Here is a 27594-nt window from a genome sequence, read left to right as displayed (position 1 = left end):
GGTATAACACCTGTGTCACCAGTGGATAATACAGCTGCTCATCACTGAGGTATAAGATATTAGTAATCAGCAGCCAGGTTCTGTCATTCAAACAGAACTACAGCTAACAACAGAGCAGCAGTCAAAATGGCTGAGGTTGGCAGAGTGTTGTTCTGGATGTGGCTGGGCCTTGCCATGTTCAAAACTTACATTCTAGGTTTCTAATAAATCAACATGATGTCTACTGCCTCATGTAAAATTATTATGAAAGTATTATAGGCTTTTCTTTAAGAGTTTATTGTCCTGGTTTCACTGAGATAGAATCATAGAATCAGCTTTCTATTCAGGAAAGGTGCGTTGCTGCAAAGACTACAATATTTGATTTCATGGAACCAAAGTTGATAAGACACTTTGTTTTAGTTTTCGGCCAGCACTGGCATGTGACAATCAAGGTCTTTAGCAGTTTTAACAGGTGCAAAAGCTGGGGGGAGCAAAACACAGGGCAGCTGACCCTAAGCTGGCCAATTAAAATTACCCAGTATCATAAAAGTCACACTCACTATAAATTGGGGAGTTCGCCGGGGAGGGCCTTCTTTCCTTGATGACTGTCATCACAGGAAGGTCTCATCCATCGTTCTACTCCTAAGGCCTACTTGCTCGTTGTGACCATCACAGCTTTCAACAACTATATCAGCTGATTAGAACTCTGTGTACTTTATATTAATACTGCTTTAAAAATTATTATTATTTTATTAAATGTTTCTATTTCTACCCATAGGTCTCCTTTCCTTTTCCTGATTTCCCCCTCTCTCTGTGGGAAGAAGGCATCGTGTGATAGAACAACTGTCTAAATGACAACAAATACAATTAATAACTATAATAAAATGCAAAAAATTGTATACTAAACTGGAATTTGAATAGAAGAGATAAGATTGGAATGTGAGTTCCCCACCACTGGTCCAGGTAAGTTTTTCTGGATTACAGAGCATTTCAAAAGAGTGTAACTCTGTCAGAAACAAAGCAGAGGCTTTATAGCCACAAACCAGCTCTAAACTCATTAAAATGGGGCTCTGACACTTCAGCTCTGGAGTTGTAAACATAAAAAACATTGCTAGAATTACTTAGTTTTTGCAGATAAGGACCACAGTTATTATCCTCTGAAAGAAGCACTTTATTACATAGTCAATATTATAGGCCTAAATGGCATGAATATGCCACACTTTTCAACAGTAGCAAACATTTTAAACTTCAAGTTAAAGATTTTCTTAATTTTTTAAGCTTTTAAGACATCAGATTCTCCTGGGATTGTGCTCTTCATGGATGATACAATGACTAGTAAACTGGATTTGTTTTTGTGGTTGGAATTGTCAAGCAGATTAAAAATTGTTTCTACTCTAAGAATCTGGGAAATTCTGGGAATCAAAATAGACCTTAGTACAATTTATGTCAGGCATCAGAGAGTACTTAAATTAAGTCTTCTAGAGTGGCTTTTTCACAGGCATAATCACTGGAACAACTACCAACCTGCTATGCAAGGTGGATTTCCTGTTTTGGACACAATTCTTACATGTCTGCAGAAAGCAAATGACATCAGCTACAGCTGCTTTATCACACTACTGTAGACAAAGTACTGACAGGTCCTTTATCTCCGACTCTAAATTGATGATATTCTTAAGAAAACGATGGGAACGCGTAGGATGAATTCTAGAGCAAATCACAACTAAAGAGATTTCTTACAGAAAAACATGAAAAAAGCCAATAATAATCTAAGATTAACATCTTAACAGCTTTGAAGGAGATTAATAACCTTTACAAGTCCTAATGACCTCATACTTGGATGGCGTAAACTCTTTTTGTCACTAAAGGGCACCTGATTTGTGTATCATCATGAAAACGGCCCTCCTCTCCATTTTGAGAGTCTGGTTTGGAAGTAAAATTAGTATGCCTCCCTGGTCTTTAAAGCAGATTAATAGCTGCTTTAAGAAGAATGTACCACCTAATTAAAAATAACAAAATAAATCAGGCCTGTGAGAAAAAATTCACCTCTCTATATTTCATTCAAATCCAGTTAAACATCTTACATGAATTTTCATGTTAAGTTATTTGTTTCACAAGACTTATTTCCCATTCTTCTGCAATTGAATAAAGAGGACATTCACACTGGCAAAATCTTTATTTTTCTTTAGGAAAATACATTACTTAAAACACTGTATTTCAAAAGTACACACTATAAAGCTAACAACAATAATATGTTTCATGACAATATTTGCATACTAATGAAAAAATAGCAATTCTTCAATTCTTCTGTTTTAATTGAATCAGCTATTTCAGTGCATTGTGGGAGTACATTTATCAGAATCAGCAGAGACCAAATGTTAATTATGAAGGCCAAGCACAAATGAATAATCTTACGTATAGACCTTGACACATTAGAACTGCAAAGCACTCTGCAGATCTTATTTTATGAAAATGTACTGAGTGCAAATGTATAGGCCCTTAGGAAGCAATTATCCCTAAAAGATTTAGCTATAATTCAATCTGAAATATTATAAGAGATTTTTAAAAATGGTTTCACAAAGAAGAGGATTATTTAACTTTAGCTATGGAAATAGGGGCCCACATGCTTCTCTGAATGACCTTTGTGTAGTTGTGGGCATCGCCTGGAGGGAAGATTGGAAATTGGCCTTTTTGTTCAGTTAATACAATTCCCTATGACCAATGAGAATATTATAAAAATTAGGAGTACCAATTTGGCATTGTAGGACTGAATGGCCCACATCACTATAAGAAATGTTCTATGCAACAAACACATTAAATACGGACATTTTAAATCACTTACTACTAATATGTGTAACAGAGATCAGTTACGAAGAGCTATCTTAGCAAAGATGTACAGATATTATATTGCACAATAAAGAAATAGTGAAATGGAACAGTATAGGTCTATATAGCACACCTTATGTGTCATACGGTTTTATTATGGTTTGGGTTTTCTCATGTTACATGATTCTCAGGTGTGACATAGGATCTAAAAGTGTAAGGCCAGAGGTATGCAAAAGTGCTTACATCATCTTTGTGATTTCCACACCCTGGATGTGGCCAGTTCACTGTCACCACACCTCTCCCACAGTTACAATCTGTCTCTATGAGTCTATGGGTGTCTATATGTCTCTGAGTCTATGGGTGGCTATTGCCTCAAAGAAGGGTAGCAGTAGCCCTGTAAGCTAATATAACTTTAAATAAAGCTGAAAGCTTGCAGCTCATCTTACTTATTAGACCATACTATGAGTGGAATGAAATAGGTTTCTTGTGAATTGATCTTACATTTTCCTTCTGAGCAACTCACTATTGTGAGATGATTTTAAAAAGTAAGAAAGAAACAATACCTGTTGGATGTTGTTAAGTGCTTTTCGGGAACTCATAGAGGTAATGATCTCATCTGTTATCACAAACTTTTATGCCATCCTTAATCTAGCTGATCCTGATTACTGTATTTTTATCCAGTTAAGATCGCAAGTATCCTTGCACCACATCTGATGTTTAAACTTCTGTTATTCCCTGAAGAATATCTAGAGCAGATTCCTCATCTGCTACCTATCATCAGAATGTGTCTTTTGCCAAACTGAATTAGACTACATTAACTAAGAGAGTAGAGAAAATGAAAGATTTTTATATTTTAAAAAAACCCCAACTTTCTTAACAGAAACTGTCCTGGACAGACACAGAAGGAATACCTGGACTCCTTCTGCAGGACAGGTGTTTACATCTGAATTAATAGTGCATAGTTCCCAGCTTGCAAGTGAGGGTGGTTAAAGTAAATGTACTTCTCTGGATCACGGTTAAAATAAAAAAAGTTGTGCTGATATTTACCCCTGCACCATAGAGACAAACGGCCTGTCCTATTTCCCTGAAATGGTCAGATGCCCGGAGGGTGATCTGCAGTGGAGAGGAGACAGGAGGGAGTTCTCGGGTCTGTCCCTGCCCTCTGCATGTAGCAGAGCATGTGATAGCTACTGAGCGCATACAAGAGGCAGGAGGCGGCAGCTAAGAAAAAGAGGGTTTCACAGAGTAGGTGTGTGCCAACACCTCCCAGTGTGTTACCTGGCAGGGGCTCCAGCTGGATATTTCTGCAGCAGGGAGCTCTTCTCCCTGGCCCAGGGCACCGATCAAACCCATTTCTAAAGGAGTTGCTGACACGACTTTCATCCCTACTAGCCAGTCCATTTTTTTCTAGGCTGTAGCTACACTAAAAAGGGCTGATAAGTTTTTCACTTACATGAGCACTTAGGTCAGGATGAACATTCATATGCTGTATAGCAAAACTAACTAATATTGCCAATATTTTGTAGGGGCATTGTAAAGTTTTCAAGGTCAAAAATTCAACTTGACCCACCAGCCTTTTAAAAAAGTACTCCAATGGACCTGTCCTCGCTGTAGGCAACAGTAACATGAACTGAGACAAACTCTACAGAGGTACAATATTTTTAAAAGTTCAACCTAACCAAAAATAGAAAAGCATTCCTTTTTTTCCTCCCCAGACTATCATCTCTAAAAGACTACAACCAATTAACCTCTAATTTTGAAAAATCAAAAAAATGCCTGTGACAGCCAGAAATTAAATTCTTTAAAGATTAGGTGCTGGGAGAGCAATATCAGGCTTAGAATGAAATCCTAGTAACACTCTGAACTATTAAGTCACTTCTTGCTCTGAAAATATAATTATTCTGTAAGCATTATGTCAGGCAATATTAAATGTAAAAACTGTATTTTCAAGAAAATATTTCTGTTTTCTAACAGAAAGACGCTGTGCATAATATTTTCAATGACACAGAAAAAACAGGTCAGCATGCAATTAATGAAAAACAAGGCTATCTTCAATAACTAGCATGCTTGGCAAGCACTAACTTTTAGTGATACCAGATTCAAAACAATACTATTGCCATCAGAAACAGCCTTGAATGTTGACACTCTCTATTTCTAGTCATCTGATGATGGATCGCTTTCAGTATTGCACACCTGATTTTGTAATATTCACCATGGATTCTGATGTCAATTATAAACCCATGAACCATACAGCATTTGTATGGCACACAGCCTCTCTCCATTTATTCATTATAGGTTTTTTTTTACTGAGAAATGTCAAACTACACAAGGATTTACCTTAATTCCTACACTTTGCATCGGTCAAGTTGTTGCATGAATAATGAGGTTTCCCAAATAAAAAATAAAATGAGAAAGAAGGTAGATGAAAATTTGCCTATAGATGAAATACGTTTGGATCTTACTGCCTAAATCAAACACAGATTGAAAATGAAAACACAGTATCAACAGAGCAACTTCTATATTTATATTGTCTCTCCACTACCCATAAGAGATTTTTAAGAATATAGTGGTTGAACAGGTGCACACGATGCTTGCACATCTTACCTGGCACAGGCTCTTACTCTGGCTAGCGGTGAGATTGCTGGTTATGTAGCTATCAATTCCACTGACGTTACAATTTCCCTTTCTCAAAGCAGCAATAATCTGTCACTTTACACTGTCCTTTCTCTGACCCTCTCCTGCCTCTCTGCTCATTTTTATTCTTATTGACAAGACTTATTATTCCTCCTCCCAATTTCAACTAGCTACCCTTCTGCAAATAGTAGTATCAACTATGTGGTCACTAGTAGTATAGGTCAACAATGTTATTAATATAGCACACACTGCTGGGAGCAGATCAAACAGCCATGCTTTAAAATATTAGTTTTGCAAAGGTACCATGAGGCAAATAGTTGCAGTTTTCTTCACATTATAAAATGTAATATTGCAAGGACAAACCCCAAGAATGTAGTGTTAATTACCAGACCAATAATTTGGAGGATATATTATACTTTTCGTGTTGTTTTTATACACAAAATAAAATAAAACCATAACAGAAGGGTGCTGTATCTGTGTTTAAAGAAGAGGTTGTTGGCAAACACCACAGCTCACTTCTGCTGAAATGTACACAACTGATATATGCAGCCCAGAAAGCTGGCACCAGGGGCTTACAACCTTAATTTGCCTGCAAGAAGAAATGGAGATTTACCTTCAGAGCACGTTCTTGATTGTTTTCAGCAGTCAGATGTCTCGTGTTGTTTGCTGAAGTCTGGTTCTGCTCTTTCAGATGATGAAGCTCCTGCTCCAGCCGTTTGCACTGCAACGAGGAAAGAATCCCATTAAGTAGAGGAGTGTGGGCATATTTTTTTCAACAAGCCAAATGAATTAACGTAAATAACCCCATCACCATTTCTGCGGTAGTGGAAGCATCAGACAAAAGCAAGTTACAATCCTAGACCAGTACTAAAGCTACGTTTTTTAAATGTGCATCATTATTCAGCTTCTTCCTGGTCCAATTGTATTCCAAAAAAAGCGAAGGTTAGTATCAGATAAAGACATTTTGCAGAATGTTTTAAAAAGTCTTAAAAATGTTGGGTTGAATTTCGGTTCCTAGTTATGCCAATATAAGGCTAGATTTTGGCTTCTATGTATTAAGTAAGTGGATATAAAGGAATAAATACATGCTTTTAGAAAAGCAAGCAAATTAAAGACCGTCCTTTCAAATCCAGGACCCAGCCTTTTTTATTAGAAAATATACATGTAATTTTTATACTTGTATTTTTCATGCTAAGAGATTACGCTAATTCCCAAACACACAACACATCTTGAAAGAAAAGAAGATTTAAGATTGTGTTGTTTAAATATTTAATTTAATGACAAAGAATGAAAAATTTAACATTTGCTACTGTGTGTATATGCACATATACTTACTGCTGTCAGCCAAACATCTATTTTAAAGATTAAAGATCTGCAGTTTGTGAGCTAAATTGTATTTCACTGGTCTTTATGATAACTGTAAGAGGTCTTACCCAGTTACCATGGTTTGAAAGAGTAATTATTAGTTGTCAGCAGACCATTCACTGTCTTATGAAAAAACCCCTGTTTTACAATATATAGCAAAACCAAACAGGCAAAGTACCAGGAAGATGTTTTTTTTTCTATTAGAACCAGGGAAAAAACCACAATGTTAGCTGGAGCATTTTAAAACAGCATTACAAGAAAGTAGTTTGGATATCACCACCAAAGCCCAGAGATGATAGATTCTGCTGGAAAAAAAGAAAATTAATGGGTAAAAAGTATTGTAATAAATACTTTATGAAAACACTAGTAAGAAAGGAACGAGAATCGTGATATAATGCCCACGTAAGCATTGCTGTCTCAAACGAACGACCTGGAAACATCAGTGTCTTGTGCTATCTTAGTGACCGTGCAAGACAGAACTGAGCTTTCCATCATGTGTGTACAACCTATTGTATGTGAGACAATGAAGCATGGCTCATGTCAACTCTAAAAAAAGAAAAACTGAAACAGAGAGCTGCAAAAATTATAACTGAGGTCTAAGTAAAATAAGGAGTATGAAAGGATCTTGAGACAGAAGTTTTAAAGACATACCAATACACACACTTCTTAAACACAAAATAAGTCTTTAACAATGTAGTGCACACCAGGTATCCAGCATAGTATACAAAACAGAATGATTCAATCCTGTATTTGAATGTTTTAAATAATAGCAGGTGTCCAATAGTACTACTAAAAAAAATCAATTCACATCTCAGTTGTTGTATTTCATTACTTCAGTTAGAAATCTAGGCTCATTTCGGATAGGATCACTTATTGTGAAGGGAGCAAATCTCTCTGGCCCAGTGTGTTCTCTCAGTGTCTGCTGTAAAATTCCTTAATACATAGTTTCATTTTTATTGCAAGAAAAAGAGAAAAAAGACACATTCTCACAAAATAAGGAAATACAGAAAACTAAGTTAAGACGCATTTGATTGCAAATGTTTTACAGACTTGAGACGCTTAACATCCATGTCTATCTCACACATGCACAACAAACCCAAATCAAAGAATCACAGCTGTAACTCTTTTTCCATGTCCAGCATGAAAATTACATGTTTGCAGGCATGACGGTGCTACTAAAACTACTGAAGAACTAAACCCTGTGATATTATGGTACTTTACACATTACATCATGTACTATCACCATGCCTCTCACTTTTCTGCTTTGCCAATGCTATTCTTTGCAAAACAGTGCTTTGCAGTTCCCGATTTGACAACAGCACAGGTTTCTTACAGTAAATACTATTAATAAGGCCAAAATCTCAATCTATTTTTAAAATATGAATTTATATTCATGCTATTCTCTTGATTCCAAAAGAAAAGTGAAAATATGCTAAGAGCAAAACCTAGCTACAGGACTACATGGAAAAAGAACTCAATGTAGAGGGCAGGTTGCATAACTTAAGGGCATGGCTGCAATCTTATTCTGCTCTCCACTTCATTCCTGTGGAGACAGGACAGTGAAATAAACAGCAGCAGTGGGACTCCAGTACCATGCAGCACAAGACCATGTGCAATAAAGATGCAATACAAGTAACATTAAATGGATGGACCTCACTATCAAGTCAAACTTGACATGATTACATTTACATCAATCTTGGTAGCATTTTGTAATTAATCTTTAAATCCATTTCTATTAAGAATGTTGGTATCTGGAAAAAAACCAAACCTGAGGAATATTCAATCAGCATACTGCTTGAATCCATTCTGAGGGCTGCACTGAAAGAAACAGTGATTTAATTTGACCTTTGCACATAAGTGTCTTGATATGTCAGAAATAATGTATTAACAGAAGATGTTCTGAATTATCAATCAAAATGTATTTACTCCTAGCTGTCTAGGAAGTAAAATCTTTAGTTATCTTGTTTGTGAAAGTATAATACTCTTAAAAGGCAACATTGTGTATGTCTTACTAAACTTTTATACTATGACACTTTGATACCTGAACCACTTTTAAAACATTGAAATAGCATTCTAAAAACAAGCACATTTTTTCACAAGAACAAGAGCACACAAAACTTCTGTGTAATCTTGCTGTAAAGAAAAGTTTTAAAAATAGAATTTAAAACAATGAAGCCCTTCTATTCATCTGAGCCAACATTTTTTGAATTCTGTGTCATTGGTTGTTAGCAAGGTCCAGTAAAAATAGATGTTCTTTAAAAGAACATGTGTTTTTATTGGTTCACTCCAGAGCTCTAAAATGCCAACAGCTGCAAGTAAGAAACTGGATTTCCTTCTACAAACATATATAAAAATACTTTTTGGAGCGCAGTGAAGGGAAGACATCGTCCAATTCAGTACTGGCAAAAGGAAATGTTGGATGTATCCTTTTAAGAAAGCTGAAAAGCTAAAGGAAGTGTTTCATTTTAAATATTATAAATAAGAATGTCTACATCCTGTTATCCCAAAGTTGTGAAAATTTATACTTGGGAAACCTTCAAACAGAATCTTCTTAAAGTCAGAGACAAAATATTTTGTGCAACACAGGTTACCTAAATATCTGATCTGAGGTGTAATTGTGCACTTAAATGGAAGTTCCCGTGAATTTAGCACTTTATAAAAGTGTTAAATTAATTGGGAAAAGTACTTGTTTACCTCAGGTACTTTGAGTACATCAAGGAATGTGAGAGCACTGTAGATGGATATCAAAGAGTATATGCCTTAATCAAAATGCTGAAGACTTTGCTAAGTAAAGGATATTAAAGCCTCACAAATTGTAACGTGTCATTTTAGAAAGGTTTCGCATAAACAACCCACCAAGAATTAGCTTCATCGTGTGCCCTACTGTGTGCATTCAGATTTCTGCAGCCAGAGAGGCAATACTAAAGATACAAAAAAACGCCAAAAACACAGCCAGAAAAAGTTTTTCTCTTCTTTCAAACCCTCATGTTTGTTCTCTCTGAATATATGTCCCTCAGTCTCCTACCAGAGCTAGCCTCATTCATGTGGTAACTTACTTGTCAAACAGTGAACCTCTTTAAGCCTACTCCAAGTGTTCCTTGTGCAACCATCAGTGCCCAACTGTACAATTTTCACAACATCATCCATTCCCAGCAACAAGAACTCAATCTTATCTTTAACCGTATTTCCACAGTGCAACCTGGCTGTGTTCTTCTAAATGCACTCAGTCTTTCCAAACAAATATTCCTGTACCCAGCAGAGGATATATCACAAGCAGCTAAGACACAAAATGAAAAGCAAAGGAGGTAACATACCAAAAGGATAAGAAGAGATTCCAACAGGAAAGAAAGGATAGACAGCAAGTGCACCTGCTCTTCCCTCCCATCTTCTAATTCAAATCATTAGGCTACTAGTGAGCCTTTTTAAATGAGCATCAGCTAACATGATTCATCAGAATGAGGATGCTTGTGAGAGGCACTGGTTCAAACCACCACAGTGGGTGCTGTCCCCTTTCAGTGACTATTAAGGTGAGAGGGTTGAGAATGTCACCGGGAAAATCCAGACAAACTGCAAAAAGGAGCACCTGCTAAAGGGGACACTGATGGAGAAGTCAAGACGTAGACCAGGAAAATATCACTGAGTAAAGTCCTTGAGGCTCGCCCAGAAAGAGACTGTTAAAAGTTCCTAGTTCCAGGTACACAAAAGGAGTAAAGATGGTTTAGAATGAATTGGGTGTTTCAGAAGATAGAAAAATCAATGCAGATAACCACTTAATAGTGTTTGGCCTTTACTAGAAAATGAGGTTGCATTAACATATCAAACATAACTTTAGCACTTGTATAAACAAATCATCTTTAACATGCTGTCAGCTTTTCAGCATTTCCTTCTTCAACTTGTACTTATAACATGTTAACATGGTGTTATGGTGTCTGCCACGTCTACATGATTGATGAGTTATTTTTGATCGTTACTTAACATGATTCTTCAGTGAGGTGTTCTGAAAGTAAAAGGTACAGACATTACACAAGAGTAAAGAAAAATCTGCAAGCTATCGGAGAAACAACATTAGCAAGGATGAAGATGGAATCCAGCAAAGCATTAACATCAAGCAGAGTAACCCCCTGCCCCCAACCATTTGGTCATATTTAACTTTGCACTACTCAGGTCAATCAGACCGTTCACGTGCTTTCAAAGAGACATAAATGTTTTGCCGCATGGGGATCCCTTGCTTTCATCTCACTGAACTAGATAGCAATGTCAGGTGCGTTACTCATGTTGTGTTTCAGCACAGATTTGACCCAAAGAAAGGGTACTGTGACGTTTCTTGGCCGAGGAAGCAACAGCTAAAGCTGAATATAACTGAAAACTGTAATGGTTCCTTACTACAAATGCAGTCTTGGTGGCTATTTAATCATGTTACATCTATCTTTACTTTTAATATTACTATATAGCATATAATATTTTCCATCATCTTTTATTAAAAGGAATCCAAACTAACTCCTCCTGAATATATGGCAAAATGCTAGGGCGGGGGAAAAAGTAAGCACATTATGCCATTTATATGCTAGGAAAAAAGGAACTGATTTGTGTCTGTTAATACAGACATGAGGGTCACAGTCTAATGAAACAAATGCACTAGGACTAAGATGAGGCCAAATTCTGAACTACGTTTGATTGTCTCATCCAATTAGTACCTACAAAAGATAGGATTTCATGAAAATATATTTGTTCACCTAGAGTCCTTGTCAAAACCTACAATGCTAGGAATCTTAGGAATCAGCACCAACATAAACACACAAGGCACCACTGAAGAGACTGCTGAAAAAAGGGACGGTATGTAGATACAGGTACCTCAATGTGCTCGCCCTGTTCTTGTACCCTTCCTGAAGCCTGGATCATTGGCTGGGTGTGGTCAGGGTGGGGAGGTAGGTGGATTACTTGACTGCATATCAGGGCCTTCACTTTAACCAGTGAGTACTCTATCACATTCTGTGGACTTCTATACATGAAGACCTTGCTGAACTGGGATCTCCAGTACTGAACTGGTGAGAAAAAAACCCAACCTAGTTTCTACTGAATAACTTGGGAAAATAGCTTATGTCCTCTGAATTACGGGAAAGTAGGAATCCATCTGAATGGCAGATGAACTATTTGCCAACATGCTTGTTTTCTTTCATGCATTTTAAACTAAATGCTCATCAGCAAAGTAAATGACACACCATATCCTGATAGAAAATGCACAAACACCATTAAGTGTGAGTGTACGGGATACCAAGATCCTACTACTACACAGCATAATACTTTCGGAAGTGATAAACTGCAGATGTATTTTGAAATTAGTTAACACATATTCACTGCAACAAACAACTGAAGTACAAATCATTTTGTCTAGACACCAAACGTGAAAAAAGATGAAGAAACACTGCTATTTTGTCACCTGATAATTTTTTTTAAATCATCACCTGTGGAAACATGAATACAATAAACAACCACGTGAAGGAAACAAAACCAATTTAACCAATTCTTCTCTTAGTTTATTTTCTTGTTCACCTTCTCTTACTTCCTTTGTAATGATCTGCACCTCAGAGTAGCTCCCAGCTCAAAGATGCCAAATGGAATGCAAGCGTTCTCAGTTCCACAGCCCTTCTCTCCCCCTCCCCTCTATTTTTTTTTTGAACAGTCTGCCCCTTGTCCCAAATTCATCCCGATTTCTGGAGAGGCAAACATCTTGCGCCACTTGGATGCTGCACAACTCTTTCCTTTGCAGACAAAAATAATACCAAAGTCATCCAGTCAAAACACAAACCAACCTTTGGTGTCACTGTGAATTATGTACTTTGAACTGCAGATGTTTGGAAGCACTTATATTTATATAAATAGATTTTATCCTTTTTCTTCTGAAATAATAATTTTAAAAGAAATCAAGAAATAAATGAGTATCTACACGATAATCACTAGAAGGATTTTTCCATTTAATTATATTTTTGAATTAAGGCTTTCTAACCTCCGAAAGAAAAGACTTTTCTTCAAAGTTCTGGCAAACCATCAATATATGTGTTTAAATGATTATTTATACAATGCTCAGCAGCTTAGAACTACTGGGATTTCAAGAAAGAGAAGTGCTTTTGTAGAGCTCAAGCCTCAGAAACATATGCATCTTTAAGAATTTATATTCTGTTAGTAAGAGAAACACCTCTTTGCAGCAGTGCAATTGTGTGTTGCTTCATCAGAAGTCACAGAAAGAAATGCACCAAAATAGAAATGACACATTTTTGTCTTCCTTGTCACTATGAGCCAATTGAAACCTGCAGCACTAAGTAGATAATATGCTGTATACATGACTTGGTTTCCTCCTGCCATTCCTTTCCCTTTCTGTTTCTGAACACTTCAAAATGCAGTAAAACAAGCTTTCATTTATTCTCATTTGAACAGTTAAAGGAACCGTAAGCGCACAGAAAGACGTTCAGAAAATTCAGACAATAAAGTTTGTTTCTATTCTTCATGTTAACAATCCTTACATGTGCAACTATTCCACAGCACTGAGTGGCCCTATGATAACGTCCCAACTCCACTCTTTATATATTCTTCCACTTGCTTTCAGTGATGACATTTCAAAGATCAAGAAAAGCTTGATCCACTTCTCAAAATGCTCAGCACAGCAAAGAGCTCAACACAGACTTTCCTAATCAATGACACTCATTATAAAAAATCTTCAAGGAGAAGAGAAAGAAAAATGTGATGAGCTGTATGTGCTTCACAGGTCTTTCAACCAGGGTTCCTGTGCTGGCTGCGCCACTGGACTATCTTGGCTTTGCTAACTAGGGGGTGCTGACTCCTGATCTGCAGGAAGAAACTTAACAGCAAGAGCTGACGAAGCCACACCACTGGGTCACCTTCACAGTTTCCTGTATCCATTGTGTGCAAGTTACCAATCTTACCTCACCTCTGATGCATTCTTTAGAGTTGTTTCCAATCAGAACATAAACCCAGTAACCTGGAGTCAAACATTTCATTAGGCTGTACTGGGTCTGAAATTAAGCAAAAACACATTCAACTAACCTAAGAGTGGTTTTTTTCCCAATTGACTGTCATATATAAATAAGTGACTTCTGTTTTACATGGAAGTCACATTACTAATTCAATTTTTTAATTTCATGCCTGCAAGTCTAATAAATAATGTATAAACTAAGCATGTAAGCTGATGAGTAGTACACAAGGTTAGTATGCTTGTTCACACACACATCCCACTGCAGTGCTGTAGAAACACTACAAACTGGCATAGTACCATGAACTTCATATAGTTCACATGTCAGTGTGTTAAATTCAAAAGTAAAGGAAATTACCAATACTCCCAAATAAATAATCAAATGGAAAGCACTAATTAAAAATTTATTGTAAGAGAGAAAGATCATTCAAGAGTCAAGGTTCTCTTTTAAAAGTAATGAAAAAAAATAAATTAAATCTTTATTAGCTAAATTATAAATTATCAAATAAAGGTCTGTAGGCCTAGTATTAGTCTTATTATCAATGGATGGCAGCAATTCCAGCATACAGATTCAAGGGACTATTTCAGGGTAGAAACTTGTGCATAGAAAATAATTCAGAGCAACTAACATAAAAATCTTTAAAAACACTTAAAGAATAGAACACACAAAACCAAAGAGGTTTTGCAATCAATTTGCCATTATAGCAGGGCATGTATTAGTATCCCATTTATGACAGAACCAGGACTGAAATACCCTACTAACTACCTGAAATAATTTCTACCCTGGTTGAGTAGTAAGTAGTACTGCAATAATGGTCCCAAAGAAGCCAGTCAGAGCAGCTGAATATAAAAATACTACTCTGATCTTCTTTCACTCATGGTCATAATATCTTTTTTCCATGTTAATGCCAGTCCCACATGCTCATTTATACAAGATTTTGCAAGGCAGCTTTGGTCATTCCAAACTGCAGTGCTTATTACTGTGTGATTTGTTAGCACACTGAGCTGTAGTATTATGAAATGGGCTACTGTAGTCACAACACTTAGTAAATGTAGATAACTTCATATACCACTGATTTTTTGTCTTCAGTTAGATAGGGACAGATTTCTCAGTAGCCAGTCACATCTTCATCACATGGGCTCAAAAAACAATCAGATTTTATTCCTGCAGATTTGTAGATCCTAGGTCACACATTCTTTCTAACATGGAAATACAATCACAGAACGGTTGAGGCTGGAAGGGAGAGTATCTTTCCCGATCCTCCTGCTCAAGCAGGGCCACCTAAAGCCTTGCCTAGACTGTGTCTAGATGGTTTTTTAATATCTCTAACAAGGGAGACTATAAAAGGACTATAAAAGACTGTATATATTCCTAATAAAAGGAAGGAACACAAATTTCAGAAAGCCATGAATTTTATTTTTTACTAGCTATTTTACTTTTTTGTTTTATTTTTCCTCTTTGTTGTTGAAAGGAGGAAACAGAAGTCTTCCAGTTTCTTTAGTCTCTGCCTCCTTCAAATGTGGCATATCTTTCACCCTTTCTTCTGCACTGCAGAATGTACACCAACTCTAATCCTCAATTCTTATCTTGGCCTCTGAGGTTCATTCCACTGCACTGTCTCATTTTCATCTACATTTTTGCCTCATCTTGTTCCCATAAATATTTTAATTATGTGATTCTTCTCAATAACTCTTCTTTAATTATACAAGTGTTTGGTCATATTATAACTCTCGATAAACATTGACTAATCATTTTCCAACACTTAAATGAAGCTAGTAAATAGGACTTTCTTGATTTATGGGATGAGAAATTAGCTCAGAAAATTGAAGAAACTTGATTTCAACCTACAGTATCATGTCAGAACTGGGATTACTACACCCAAAACTTTTGCTTTACTGACTCAATCAAATTATATGGAGCTATTGCTTCCTGGGGCTGCTCAGAAGAGTAGTCAGTCCCATTACAACCAGATGGCCTGTGGCCAAAAGACAGCTTGTCAAACATCTGACACAACACACCATGACAGATAGCTAATAATTGCCTTTCTTTAAAGCCTTTCCCTCACCTCCAGCTAATAAGCCGCAGTGTTGGTACGCAACAAAATATATATAGTAGAATAGAGGCAGTGAAGCTGTGAAAGGTGTATGAAGCGGAGAAATTTGAGAAAGAAACATTAACAGCCTGATCTTCTAACCAGATTAGAAATAAGGAATCTGATTCTCAGATACATGCAAGGCACTCAGCTGCTGCCAGAGTTATGTTTTTAGAGAGTGTAACCTTGTTTAATTGAACATAACCAATAACAGTTGACAAGAAAACAAAATCTGGTAAACAATCTGTCATTCTAATGAGCTGGTTTTCAAATAATCTTCAATGGATTTTCTTAAAATCCATATGCAAACAAGACTATTGCCTAAACTTTAGGTTGGCATTTACTGCACAAAAGGACAGGAATACTTCTGGTCCATTTTTAAATATCATCACATTATTCAAGAAAACAGTATCATGGATCACTGCATAGACGTCACAGTTTTTAAATTTCTTTATTCAGGTACTGCAATCATGGGATTGCAGGTGTTCCTAGGAGTACGCACTACCTGTTTGTCCTGATAAGTACCGTACTCTCAATTGAGCCATCAGCTGCTTAAGTGGCAGTTCTTTAATTTTTGTTAAAAAACTTCTTTAATGTGCAGTAAAAACTACATCTTTTCCAATTTGTTCATACACAAGCTTAAGATGAATCACACATAGATGACAAAGATACCTCACAAAGAAATGTTTAAGAAAGTGAATAAAAGCTCTGCAAAACTAAAACAAAGCCACACATTTAGAAATTATGTATTGCTCAGCCTCGGTGATACTGAGAAACGTCTGTATGATTTTAGTACATGAATAATACTTTTCTAATATTAAGTAGTGCTTGAATTTGAAGATTTTACTTCTGTAACAAAATTTAGTTTTAGCTTCACTGAAGTGTTTTACAGGGATCGATATGACTAGCTACCCAAATAGATGCACACTTCTCAAGAGGACTGCAGCTTTGGATTAACAGCTCCATAAAAGCTTTCAGAAATGTTACTGAAAAGCAGAAACACTTAAACCTAATATCAGCTGCCCTTGACACGTGCACTTACCAACACTGCCCTCATCCAACTCAAAGCTTCCCAGCAATTCCATCCCTCATGTGTAGAGGGTAGGACACCCTAAGCAGAAAAAATTAAGAAAAACACAAAGATAGAAGAATGTTATGACAACTTCTGAAAGCAAAGTGATGAGCCTGCCTGCCAAAACAAACAGAACGGGTAAATGCATGACTACTGCTGAGAAGTGTCTGGATACCATAGAAGACAACACACACAACATAAAGAGAACATGTAATGAGACACACAGCTGCTGGCTAGCCCCACAGTAGAAAGCAGCCTGATATGACTATTTAGCACAAGGGATTAAAAAGGATTTTGCTGTTTCTTCTGAGAAGCTGGGTCTGGATGCTTTCATTTTCACAGAGATTTTCAAGAACTGTTTTGCAGACTGAAACCCAGTTAAAGTCCTAACATCTTGATTGCGAATGGGGCCTCAAGCAATGAGGCTGAAAAAATGCTTGCAGATTTAGAAAGAATACTTAATCTCAAAGCTACAGAAGATGAAGGAGGTAAACTCAGAGAGGGCTGGTATTCACTCCTGTCCTGAACACAACCCAGCAGATCTCTTTCAGGCATAAAAGAGTGAAATCTATTGGTTCCCAACACTGCTGGGATCTGTAATACAATCTCTGTCAGGTATGAACTTCCGCATCGTGATTACAACATGACTTGGAAGGAAATCTTACCTTCTGGTGACAAGTCATCTCATGAGGCAACTATGAGCAAAGTGTTCACAGCTATTCTTCTGATAACAGAGCTTTACTCTGTTTTGGGGTTTATATAAACCTCGGTAATACTTCTGCAGATAGCAGAGAAAGGTGTTACAGCTACATAAAAAATAAGCAACTTAGCATAAATGAAAGATGACCTGTAACAGCAGCAGAACTTTGGTTAATATACTTAGATCTACACGTTTATAGCTGCTAATTCATTAACTAGAGGTAATGTTAAAACTCTCCTCTCTCTCAAAAGATAGGTATCAATTCTCTGATCAATAATATAAAGTATGCACTCAGAAGCATTACTGCCACTTATCCTGCATCAGTACATTACACCGATGAAATATCCTCTAGTCAGCCACTTGTTGTATTCTGTATTTCTGGTAACTTCAGAATTGCAAAAGTTGTCATACTTTTATGATTTAACACTGTTCTTCATCCACAGTTATCTATTTTTTGTTATAGCTAAAAGTATGATACTTTTTACACAATGACAGCTTCTTAAGGTCCTTAACATACTTCTACATATTTGAATTATACAATTTTTACAAGTATTTTCAATACAAAAGTGAACTATAAATCAAAATATGATATTTTGTGCCGACATTATGAACACTTACAGCATACTCAACAAAAAATACTTTAAAAACACTACTAGAAAGAGTGACAAAGCATTAACAAGTTCACTGACAACAGCATCTTACAATCACATGCAGACCACACGCAATAGGAAAGCCTGTCCTTCATTTGCAATAGAGGGTAATGGAAGCTAAATTTTTCTTGCTCTCAAGCAACTCAGCTTGAAAAATAATTAACAGTGAATAAACAGAACATGGAAAAGAGGGTAAATCCTAGATACTCAGCATCTGAAGCACGAAACAGTAAAGCCATACAACAAACAAAAGTAGGCATACTTGGTGAACGAGACATAGATAAGTTACTGCTGCTGTGAAATCTTTCTTTCATAAAGAGAATATTGGTAGATTTCCTTGTTCCACCTTTTTTGCCAGGGTCACTACACACTTTAGACCACAATATGTAAAATAACTTCATTGAGCCTGAGGATTTCCAGAAATTGATTAATGGCATCACAGCCAAAAAAAAGGTCACAATGTCCAGGCCAAAGCAAGAGGAAAAATTGCTGTTGCGGTAACTGTTACCTGATCATTTAAAACCAATTAAAAATCTAGAAAGAAACTGAAGTAACAAAGATGTTTATTAAGGCCTACATTTCAGTCACAATAATCTACCATTGTGTTGAAAATGAGTAATCATCTTATTATCATTACAATAAATTTCCTTACACCCTCTGTTACTGCCAGACCTAAACTTCTTTACTCACCTCCTGTCTTTACAGCTTAACACATATGTTGAATCATAAGAATGACTGTGGAGGGTATCACAATGCTAGAAGACATATTTCACTTTAGGGATTCTGGGGGAAAAATGAAGTCAACAAAAAGCATTCATTCTTCTTAGCTCCATGTCCCACAACACTCTTGGTCAACTCCGGATGCCACAGTAGTGGCACAATCAGCAATATAGTTTGGCTGCTATTCTTTGATGATATCTCCACTGCCCAATTAAATCCAAACTTTACATTCTGTGTGTCATTTTATTTGTGATCTATGCTACTAGTTCAAAACCTATTTCTCCTTGAAGGAACCAATTTCATTTATGTCTTGTGGGCAGGTACAAAATATTCACCATAGAAGTCTGCGCATAAAGTAGTGTAATATTTTTCAAAGTAAAAATGCTGAATACAAACATACTGAAATACTTTCTCCAAGAACACCGATAGCTTTTATTTCCCTTTAGCTATTTCTTTTACTTTTTTAATAAATCTGATTCTGCTTCTTGAAGTAATCTAATTTTTATCCTTAATTTCACGTAATACACTAGCAGAGCATTAATGTAACTAATTTTTTAAATATTTTCTCGGACTAAATAGATTTTTTTCAGTTTCTATACTTATAAATAATGAAGCTTTGAACTTTTATCTAAAGTTCTCAATGACTCTCAGAACTTTTCACTGAAGAAACACAATTTGCATGCTACTTTGCACCGGGGGTGCAATTTGTAATTTCTCTCACCCATCTCTACTTTTATGCTTTGTTTTGCACCATGGAGTGCTGAGAACATGAACTGGATTCCTTTTTCGATTCAAGGAAACTCAACGTGCACTCCAGGAATGCACATCGTGCATTTTGACCCAAATGAATATTCAGTTCAGAGGGCTTGACTACAGCCAGTCCAAAGTAAAAACCAACCAAACACAAAACAAACCCCAAAATGCAACATACACACACACTGAAACTAATGGATGTTAGATACTGAGAATTATTTCATACTCCAGATCCATTGCTATTTCTTTACACTACTTTCTGATGCAGACAGAATCAAGCAAGAAGTTGCAACTGTGAACATTCAAGAAGTGGCAAGTATGTGAAAGCAAGGAGGGAAATGAACACATAGGTCAGGCATATTAACCTTTTCAGACTCCACATTAAATATAAATATGAAACACAAAAATCCGGTTTGTCACCTATCAGAATAATTTTTATGCAAACTCATCCAGATATCCAAAATAACAAAGTAATTTTGGCAAGAGATTTCTTAGTTACCTAAGAAAACCAGCTCTTAAAATTAAACACAAAGTTTTGGGGTTTTTTTAAAATCTTTAAGAAAATCAGAGACATTTTATCCAACAGGTAAGCAATCTGAAATCTGATTCAACACTCAGTACCTAACTTGAACCTGTGAACTGTTAAGTACCATGGAAAACTTACTTTAGGTACCTCTACAATAGTTGTGGTACCTATAGTATGTATTGCATGCACGGTGATTCAGTCTCCTCTTCGGAGGGAATACTATTTGAATTCTGCTTGTATCACATTGGAAATTTCCTCTATGGGTTGTTTCTACCAAAACAGGTGATCAATAAGCATACAAAACATTCTTCCTCTCTTTCATCCTAGGGTTTTGACATTAAATATTTAAATTCATTCTAGAAATCGGTTTAGAAATCTAAGCTGTGTGAACCTAGAGCTTAGCACTATGATGGATGAGTCAAACACCAATTAATCAAACAAGCTTGCATGCAAATTTACTGTCATTTTCAAAGCGGTGAGGAGTTTCTAGGTACTGAAGAGAAGATGAGTGTTCAACTGAAAATTCATTAAAGTTTACAATTAGAGACGCAAAGCTTGATCATGCCCTCAAATACTACGCAGACATGTATTTTCTGAATTCTGCACAACACACTGTTTGCAGAGGAACAACAGGTGATTTAACAATGCAAACAACGACGTGTCTCTGGGCATCACTCAGCCAAAACCTTATGGCAGTAAAAAAGAAGAAATGTAGTATCAATTAAAAATTTGCTTCAGAAGTTCAAAAAGACAAACCGTAATCCCTTTCTTCAAAGAAACATTGCATTAACATTTATATATTTACTCATACTTAGCATTCATGGACTAAATACAAAAGTTCAGTATAAGAGCTCCTTAGGGCAATTTTCTTTCAATCCTCCTCTCATGCCCACTAATGACTTAACAGATGACCTGCACTCCCAGCCACTAGAAGCATTAACTCAAAATCTACAAGACTTCATGCAACCAAAGCCTTGCTGAAGTCAAACTAAGGAATAAGCTGCAAAATACTCACTTTCACTAGAGAAATTCTGACTCCAGTGAAGTCAAAGGGAGTCTCGTGCCCTAACAGATACGTGCTTACAGAGAAATCACCACCTGTGCTACATCAATACGAGACCAACCAACACTACAGACACAGATGTGTAATGTCCCCAAATCCTCCTGTCTGAACATCTCACCTCTCCTCAGCTTTCTTGATGCCTTGAGAACTGAGTTACATACAGTGATCAAAGAAAACAGAGCACCATCACTTCCCTCCTCAAATAAGCCCATGCTTAAAACCATCAGTAGCCCACAGCAGCTGCCTGGTTCACAAACAACTGTGAATACAGTGTCCTACCGTGTCTTTTTCTGTTCCCAAATATCAGTGGCAAAGGAGAAAGGTAGCAGAGGAAGTATCCTGCCAGATTAGCTAGAAGAACACTGTCAAATGTGCTGCTGCCAACAAAGAACTCAATTGGTATCCTTAACTAGGAAATGTCAGTGGGTACCAAAACACAGGGTTTAAAACTGAACTGCTAATTCAAACCACTAAAAATAACATCCCAAACTGCGGTTCGGGTTGCAAAGGGATCACCTCTACCCTAAGATAAGAGAGTTATGAGGTATTGTAACCTGCCACCTGAGTATTCCCCAATTCAGGTCCCAAGATCTGTAAGCAATTTTTTCATTTACATGTGCTTTTGTTGTTTTTACACTCCATACAACTCTTAGGTTTATTACTTCAATAAGACCTGTTCACTCATGTGTACTGAGAATGCCTTAATGCTCTGTGAATCACAGATAACACAGAGCTCTACACCTTAGTGTAAAAGGAGGGGAATTTCTTATGCAGAACATTAAAAAAAAGTTAGCAAGAAGCTGGCTTGTTGTTAAGTACAGACATTTATCAGTTATTAGTCATTAGTCGAAACTGATAATGAAGGGCAGTCAAGCGTGGCGCTTCTCATCTTTGTTTTCAATGATGATAAAGTGCTCCCTGCTGCCAAACAGTGCCTCAAAATGGAGAAAGGTACTCAAACTTGCTTCTGATGAGCACCTGGGTGCATGCCAATTTTTTACATGAGCAGCCATAAGCATGTTCCTGCACAGCAGGATCTGATCAAAATATTCAAAGCTGTAAAACCAGGTTTGCTTGCCAGTTATGTTATTGCTTCAAGATCAGCGTATTACAGATGATACTTTGCCAGCCATGAAACCACTGTTTTTCCCAACAACAAATTCTATATCTTTATTATTTAAAACTCTGTATAGAACTGACTGTTCCCAATTTAAAAAAAAAAACAACAAAAAAAACCAAAAAAACAACAAAAAAATCAAATAAAAAACAAAACAAAAACAAAACCAGAATGAAAGTTAGGACTGAAAACATATCAAACACATGATCTCCTGAACTTAAGCCATCTCTTACTTAGCTTTAAAAAAAATCACTTCCTTCAAGCAGTACCAAATAAAAGGTCCCCTTTCTTCTCTAAACCAGAAGAAAAGTAATCGTAATGACTTACTCGAGTCCTCAGTTTCAGCTGCCAACTCCGTAATCATATTAACATTCCTGTCCGTAAGGTGTGATGGGGTTGCTAGTTTGAGACATTGCACTGTATTGCCTCCTGCTGGAAACCACTTCCTTAAAGTATTTTATGAAGATCACATAATATGACTATGCCATATGTAATTGTTATTAAATTTCTGTCACTAACTGGATTATTCAAGCAAGAAAGACTTTTAAAGAAAGGCAGAACTGTAGTACAACTAACTGGGCAAATAAGTTTTTTCCTTGAATGGGTTAAGACAAAAGTGAATATTACAGACAAGAAACTGATGTTTTATTTCTCATGGCAGCATCTTTCTCCATTTTCCTTTCAGAGGATCAGTCATAAAATAGACTCAAGCTCCTCAGTATAACACAATATCTGTTCACTAACAAACATATCTTAGCAAATACAACCAGTCGAGTTTGTTTTTTTAAGGGGGTTGGTACAGAAGATGGATGTCAATGTTTAGCCATGCTTTACTTGTTTGTTTTTTATTCACTTGAAAATACATACTAAAAGTAGTATCAAATATTTGAGTTTATACCATTTTATTTGTTTTCACACATACAAAAAGTAGTTTGCATATTTGCTCAGCAATCTAGTGAATGATCTAAGATTACATACAAATGCACAGCTCAACACAGTGATAGAAGTGCCTCTATCTGCTTCCTAGTAAGAAGTAACATTCATGTTTGAAATCTCAAAAAAATATAGAGATGTTCTTGTGTGTCATGGTTCAAAAAACATTTCCATGACCCTTCCAAGACATGGACAGTTTTCTTCATTTTTTGATGAATACAAAAATAATTCAAGTAAAATTAAAATAGAAGAATTACAACCACCTAACTATTGTCTAATATGCTGCAACAGCAGTCCAGTCCAATGCAATTTAATAGCATAACTATCAGAAAAAGTGTTGCAAAACTGCATTTCAAAGACTAGTTGAAAGTAATCTGTATTTACTTGGTCATAGGAAATGCACAGTCTATAGAATGTCCATTCTCTAGGAATGTAACCTATTCCTTACTTGAAATGAAAGCAATGCGTTCGAGCTGTGAAGGCTTTTGTGTTATTGTTTCATACCAAGAAAAATCAGAAATCCTACCAAGTAAAACCCCAAAAGCTAGATGCTACTTACATTTGCTGTGCTCAATTGTCAAATGCCAGGCTATTGTGAAGAGAACCATAAAAAAGATAACACGTGCAGCTTCATTAAACACAGTCAGTCCAAAGCCTTATTATCATATAGGCACTTCTCTGTCATATGGAACCGGTTATGGTGGCCACTCAAATGACTTTGCTGTCTCCAGCACCGCACAGCCACAAGCAGGAACAGAGCAACACGTTGTTCATACAACATGTTACGAAGAATTTAGCTTCCATTGCCCAGACCTTTGAACGTTAAAAATGCTTCTTCCAGAGGACAGCCACAGTATTCTAACAGCATAAACTATTTCTGCTCTGTCTCTTCTCATCATTGCCCCCCTCATATTTGATGTCACCTCCACCAAAAAGAAAAATATTTTAACTTGCAGATGTTATGAATGCCTGAGGCGACCTCAGATCTAACTTCCAATAATTTGCATTTGTTATGCTAAGCATATACATCCCCTGAATTATATCTAGTCCCTTTGTGGTCTAATGTAGGAATCCCTCTCCTATTGTTCTTGCTGTTAGCACTGTAATAACTACCGCTATTGCAATGTTAACAAAAGACTACTAATAATTCAAGTGCGGTATGAATTCCCAAGGAATCATCAAGTGAGAAACACAGGTTGAAATGGTAGCTTCAATTCCAAGGACTTATTTTCTAGGTTCAAGAGTTACAGCTGTAAAGGCATCATATATGTGAAAATACAACACATGATCAACAGACTTCTATTAATAATAATTAATTTTAAAAAACAGTATTATAAAGTGAAACAGTATCACAGTAGTACAGCTTCATACCAAATATCTACATTTGAATTTTGTGTGGATTTATTATTTTATTAATTTTTTTTTCTGCTGCACTATGTACTTAACATAACCTGTGTTTTTTGCTGACATGCCTAAGGATGGCTTTGCTAATTGTGGCACTTGAGCCATTACTATATAAAATAATTATATTTATTAATTTCCAAGCTGATTACTTGGAAAAGATTATTCCTTAAACAGGCAGCTTAAAAATCATTTCAGTTAAAATGTATATAAAAATGCCCTACACTGACATTCTTCTGACATTCATAACATTTTTAATATCCGAGTATGCCTGTCTACTTCAACAAAGAAGGAAAAACTGACAAAACAAAAATAAAAATGCCAAAAGATCCTTCTCTTTTGCTAAAAGGTTTTCTCTTATAAGCTGCTCACTTTTCAAATGCACTGTGCAAAGAAGAAAACACAAACTTTTGGCAGGACTGTTGGATGTTTACCAGTAGCTATGCTGCTCATCATTATTATAAAAGAAAATGAAAGTAGTCTGAAAAAGTTAAGTTCCACCATTAAAATCTTCCAACATTAACTTCCTTAGCAGTGCATACTGGATAGACACACAAAATATTTTAAGCACCAGGCAAGTGGGGCCTTCAAGGTTAAAGTAGGAGAGAATGCAAAACCAACAATTGCCAAAAAAGTGAAAATTACAGGGTGTGTTGAAGGGACTCTTTTACCAGGAGGCTTCTCAAGACAACATAAACTCAATCAACATTATCAATGTCACTCAAGATCACAAACTTGACTTTAATAGAAATTAGTTAGATGTGGGCTAACTTTGGTAATTTAAAATAAAAATCTAAATTTTCAGTATTGAAAGAGTCAGATGAAATTTCCTGCCTGGGATGGATACATAAGGAGTTTCATCCAGTCTAAAATCTTGTATTTTCCCAGGAGACATATCCCCTACTTGGATTGCTCCTCCCTACAGCCTGCTCCTATTGAGCTAATTCAGGAAAGAAAACTGTGGGGAAAAAAAACCAGACAACAGAAAAACTCTTTCATGACATGAGAAAGCATGTCAAAGAAACAAATATTATCAGGAGCAGTCAGCATGGATTCACCAAGAGAAAGTCATGCCATGCTTGACCAATCTGATAGCCTTTTATGATGGCATAACTGGATGGACTGATGCGGGAAGGGCAGTGGATGTGGTCTACCTTGACTTCAGCAAGGCTTTCAACGCTGTCTCCCATGGCATCGTCACAGCCAAACTTAAGAAGTGTGGATTGGATGACTAGATAGCGAGGTGGGTTGGGAACTGGCTGAAGGCAAGAATTTGTGGTCAGTGGAGACAAGTTTAGATGGAGGCCTGTTATCTAGTGGTGTTCCTCAGGGGCTGGTACTTCGTTCAGTCCTGTGCAATACATCCATCAATGATCTGGATGATGGGACAGAGTGTACCCTCAGCAAATTTGGTGACAATACAAAGCTGGGAGGGGTGCCTGACACACCAGAAGACTGTGCTGCCATTCAGCGTGACCTGGTCAGGCTGGAGAGTTGGGTGGGGAAAAACTAAATTAAATTCAACAGGAGCAAGTGTAGGGTACTGCATCTGGGGAAGAACAACTCCATGGATCAGTACAGGATGGGGGCTGACCTGCTGGAGAAAAGGGCTGTGAAAGCAGGAAACTGCAGGGAATGAGTGAACTGAGCAGGAAAAGGACCTCAGGTTCTTTCTAGTCATGTAGCAGAAATGAAAGACTTTGAGAGTCAAGCACCACAGGCTGACTTTTATCTCCTGGACATAAAGCAACAAGGGGAGGAATTACTTGCATTGTTGCATGTGGTACCCTTATTTTCCTTTAATATGTATTTCTGCCACTTAGAACCCTTTACAAATCCTTGAGTCCCAGTTAACTGTCATCCAATGCATTGTACCAGCACAGCACACTGCAAAACTAGACCCTTAATAGCTTTTCAGTTTGGTCAATACATTGAAAACTGTTTTGTCTTAAAAAAGGAGACAGCAAGTGATCAGGTGTAAAAAATACAGAAATAACTTTTCTCATTAAACACATTGATGCCATTTCAATGGGCACTACTACCATGAAGAAACAGTTGATCATTAACCAGCCATTTACTACAAGGGCTCTCTTTGAGATTTTCAACAGAGAAAAGTAAATGAAACAATTTTCTTCCCCAAAAGTAAAGAAAAAAAAAAGAAAAAAGAAAAAGAAATTTCATATTGAGCAATTACATACTTGTAGAGACTTACTTGAGACAAAGCAGCATCCCGTTGTTCTATTACTGCATTCATTTCCTCAGCTATTATTTTCTTTTTACGTTCTTTGGTCCTGTGTATTCGATTCAGAATTATAGCTCCATTCTTCAGTATATCTATCCCTGTGTCTGCATTGTTTATTCTGTTCAGTAATTCCTGTAATGTCTACCAACAGCATTATATGTTAGTCAGACATGAAGTTTTAATATATTTTATTTAATATAGGGTTTTAATTAATAGGCACATGTGAATTGTAAATTGACTGAGTGAAGTTATTGAATTTTCATATTGCAGCAAAGATGTACATTATTAGTGTGTCAATTCTTCTTTTTCCCACATCTTAGTTCTTGAAACCCACTCAATTGAACTTAAGCCTCTAAGATATAAGACTGACATCAAGAAATCTCCTCAGAGAATGGCTTACCATGTCATTTTCTTCAGGGTTAATATTTTCTAGCCTAGAAAAAAGGGACACAGAAAGCCTGATCAGTAGCATTTCCTTAGTGCAGCAAAATGAGTTCGCTTTTTAAATCTTTAGAACCTCAAGTAATTTCATTCTACT

The 27594-nt window shown here is 36.6% G+C and overlaps 1 protein-coding gene across 1 annotated transcript in view; it reads right to left on the bottom strand.

Annotated features, from left to right (window-relative positions):
* MIPOL1 (mirror-image polydactyly 1) overlaps nucleotides 1–27594 on the bottom strand; it is a 156328-nt gene that overhangs the window by 89890 nt on the left and 38844 nt on the right. The window contains exons 7-9 of the mRNA XM_010186745.1: nucleotides 27457–27490; nucleotides 27027–27197; nucleotides 6050–6157 (exon numbers count right to left, since the gene is read on the bottom strand). Of these exons, the coding sequence (XP_010185047.1) occupies nucleotides 6050–6157; nucleotides 27027–27197; nucleotides 27457–27490 (313 nt within the window). The remainder of the gene's footprint in view (nucleotides 1–6049; nucleotides 6158–27026; nucleotides 27198–27456; nucleotides 27491–27594) is intronic.

Source organism: Mesitornis unicolor, unplaced genomic scaffold (assembly GCF_000695765.1).
Source record: "Mesitornis unicolor isolate BGI_N332 unplaced genomic scaffold, ASM69576v1 scaffold3656, whole genome shotgun sequence".
NCBI classification, from domain to species: domain Eukaryota; kingdom Metazoa; phylum Chordata; class Aves; order Mesitornithiformes; family Mesitornithidae; genus Mesitornis; species Mesitornis unicolor.
The sequence above is the reverse complement of the archived record's forward strand: the minus strand, read 5'-3'. Positions and strand labels throughout refer to the sequence as shown.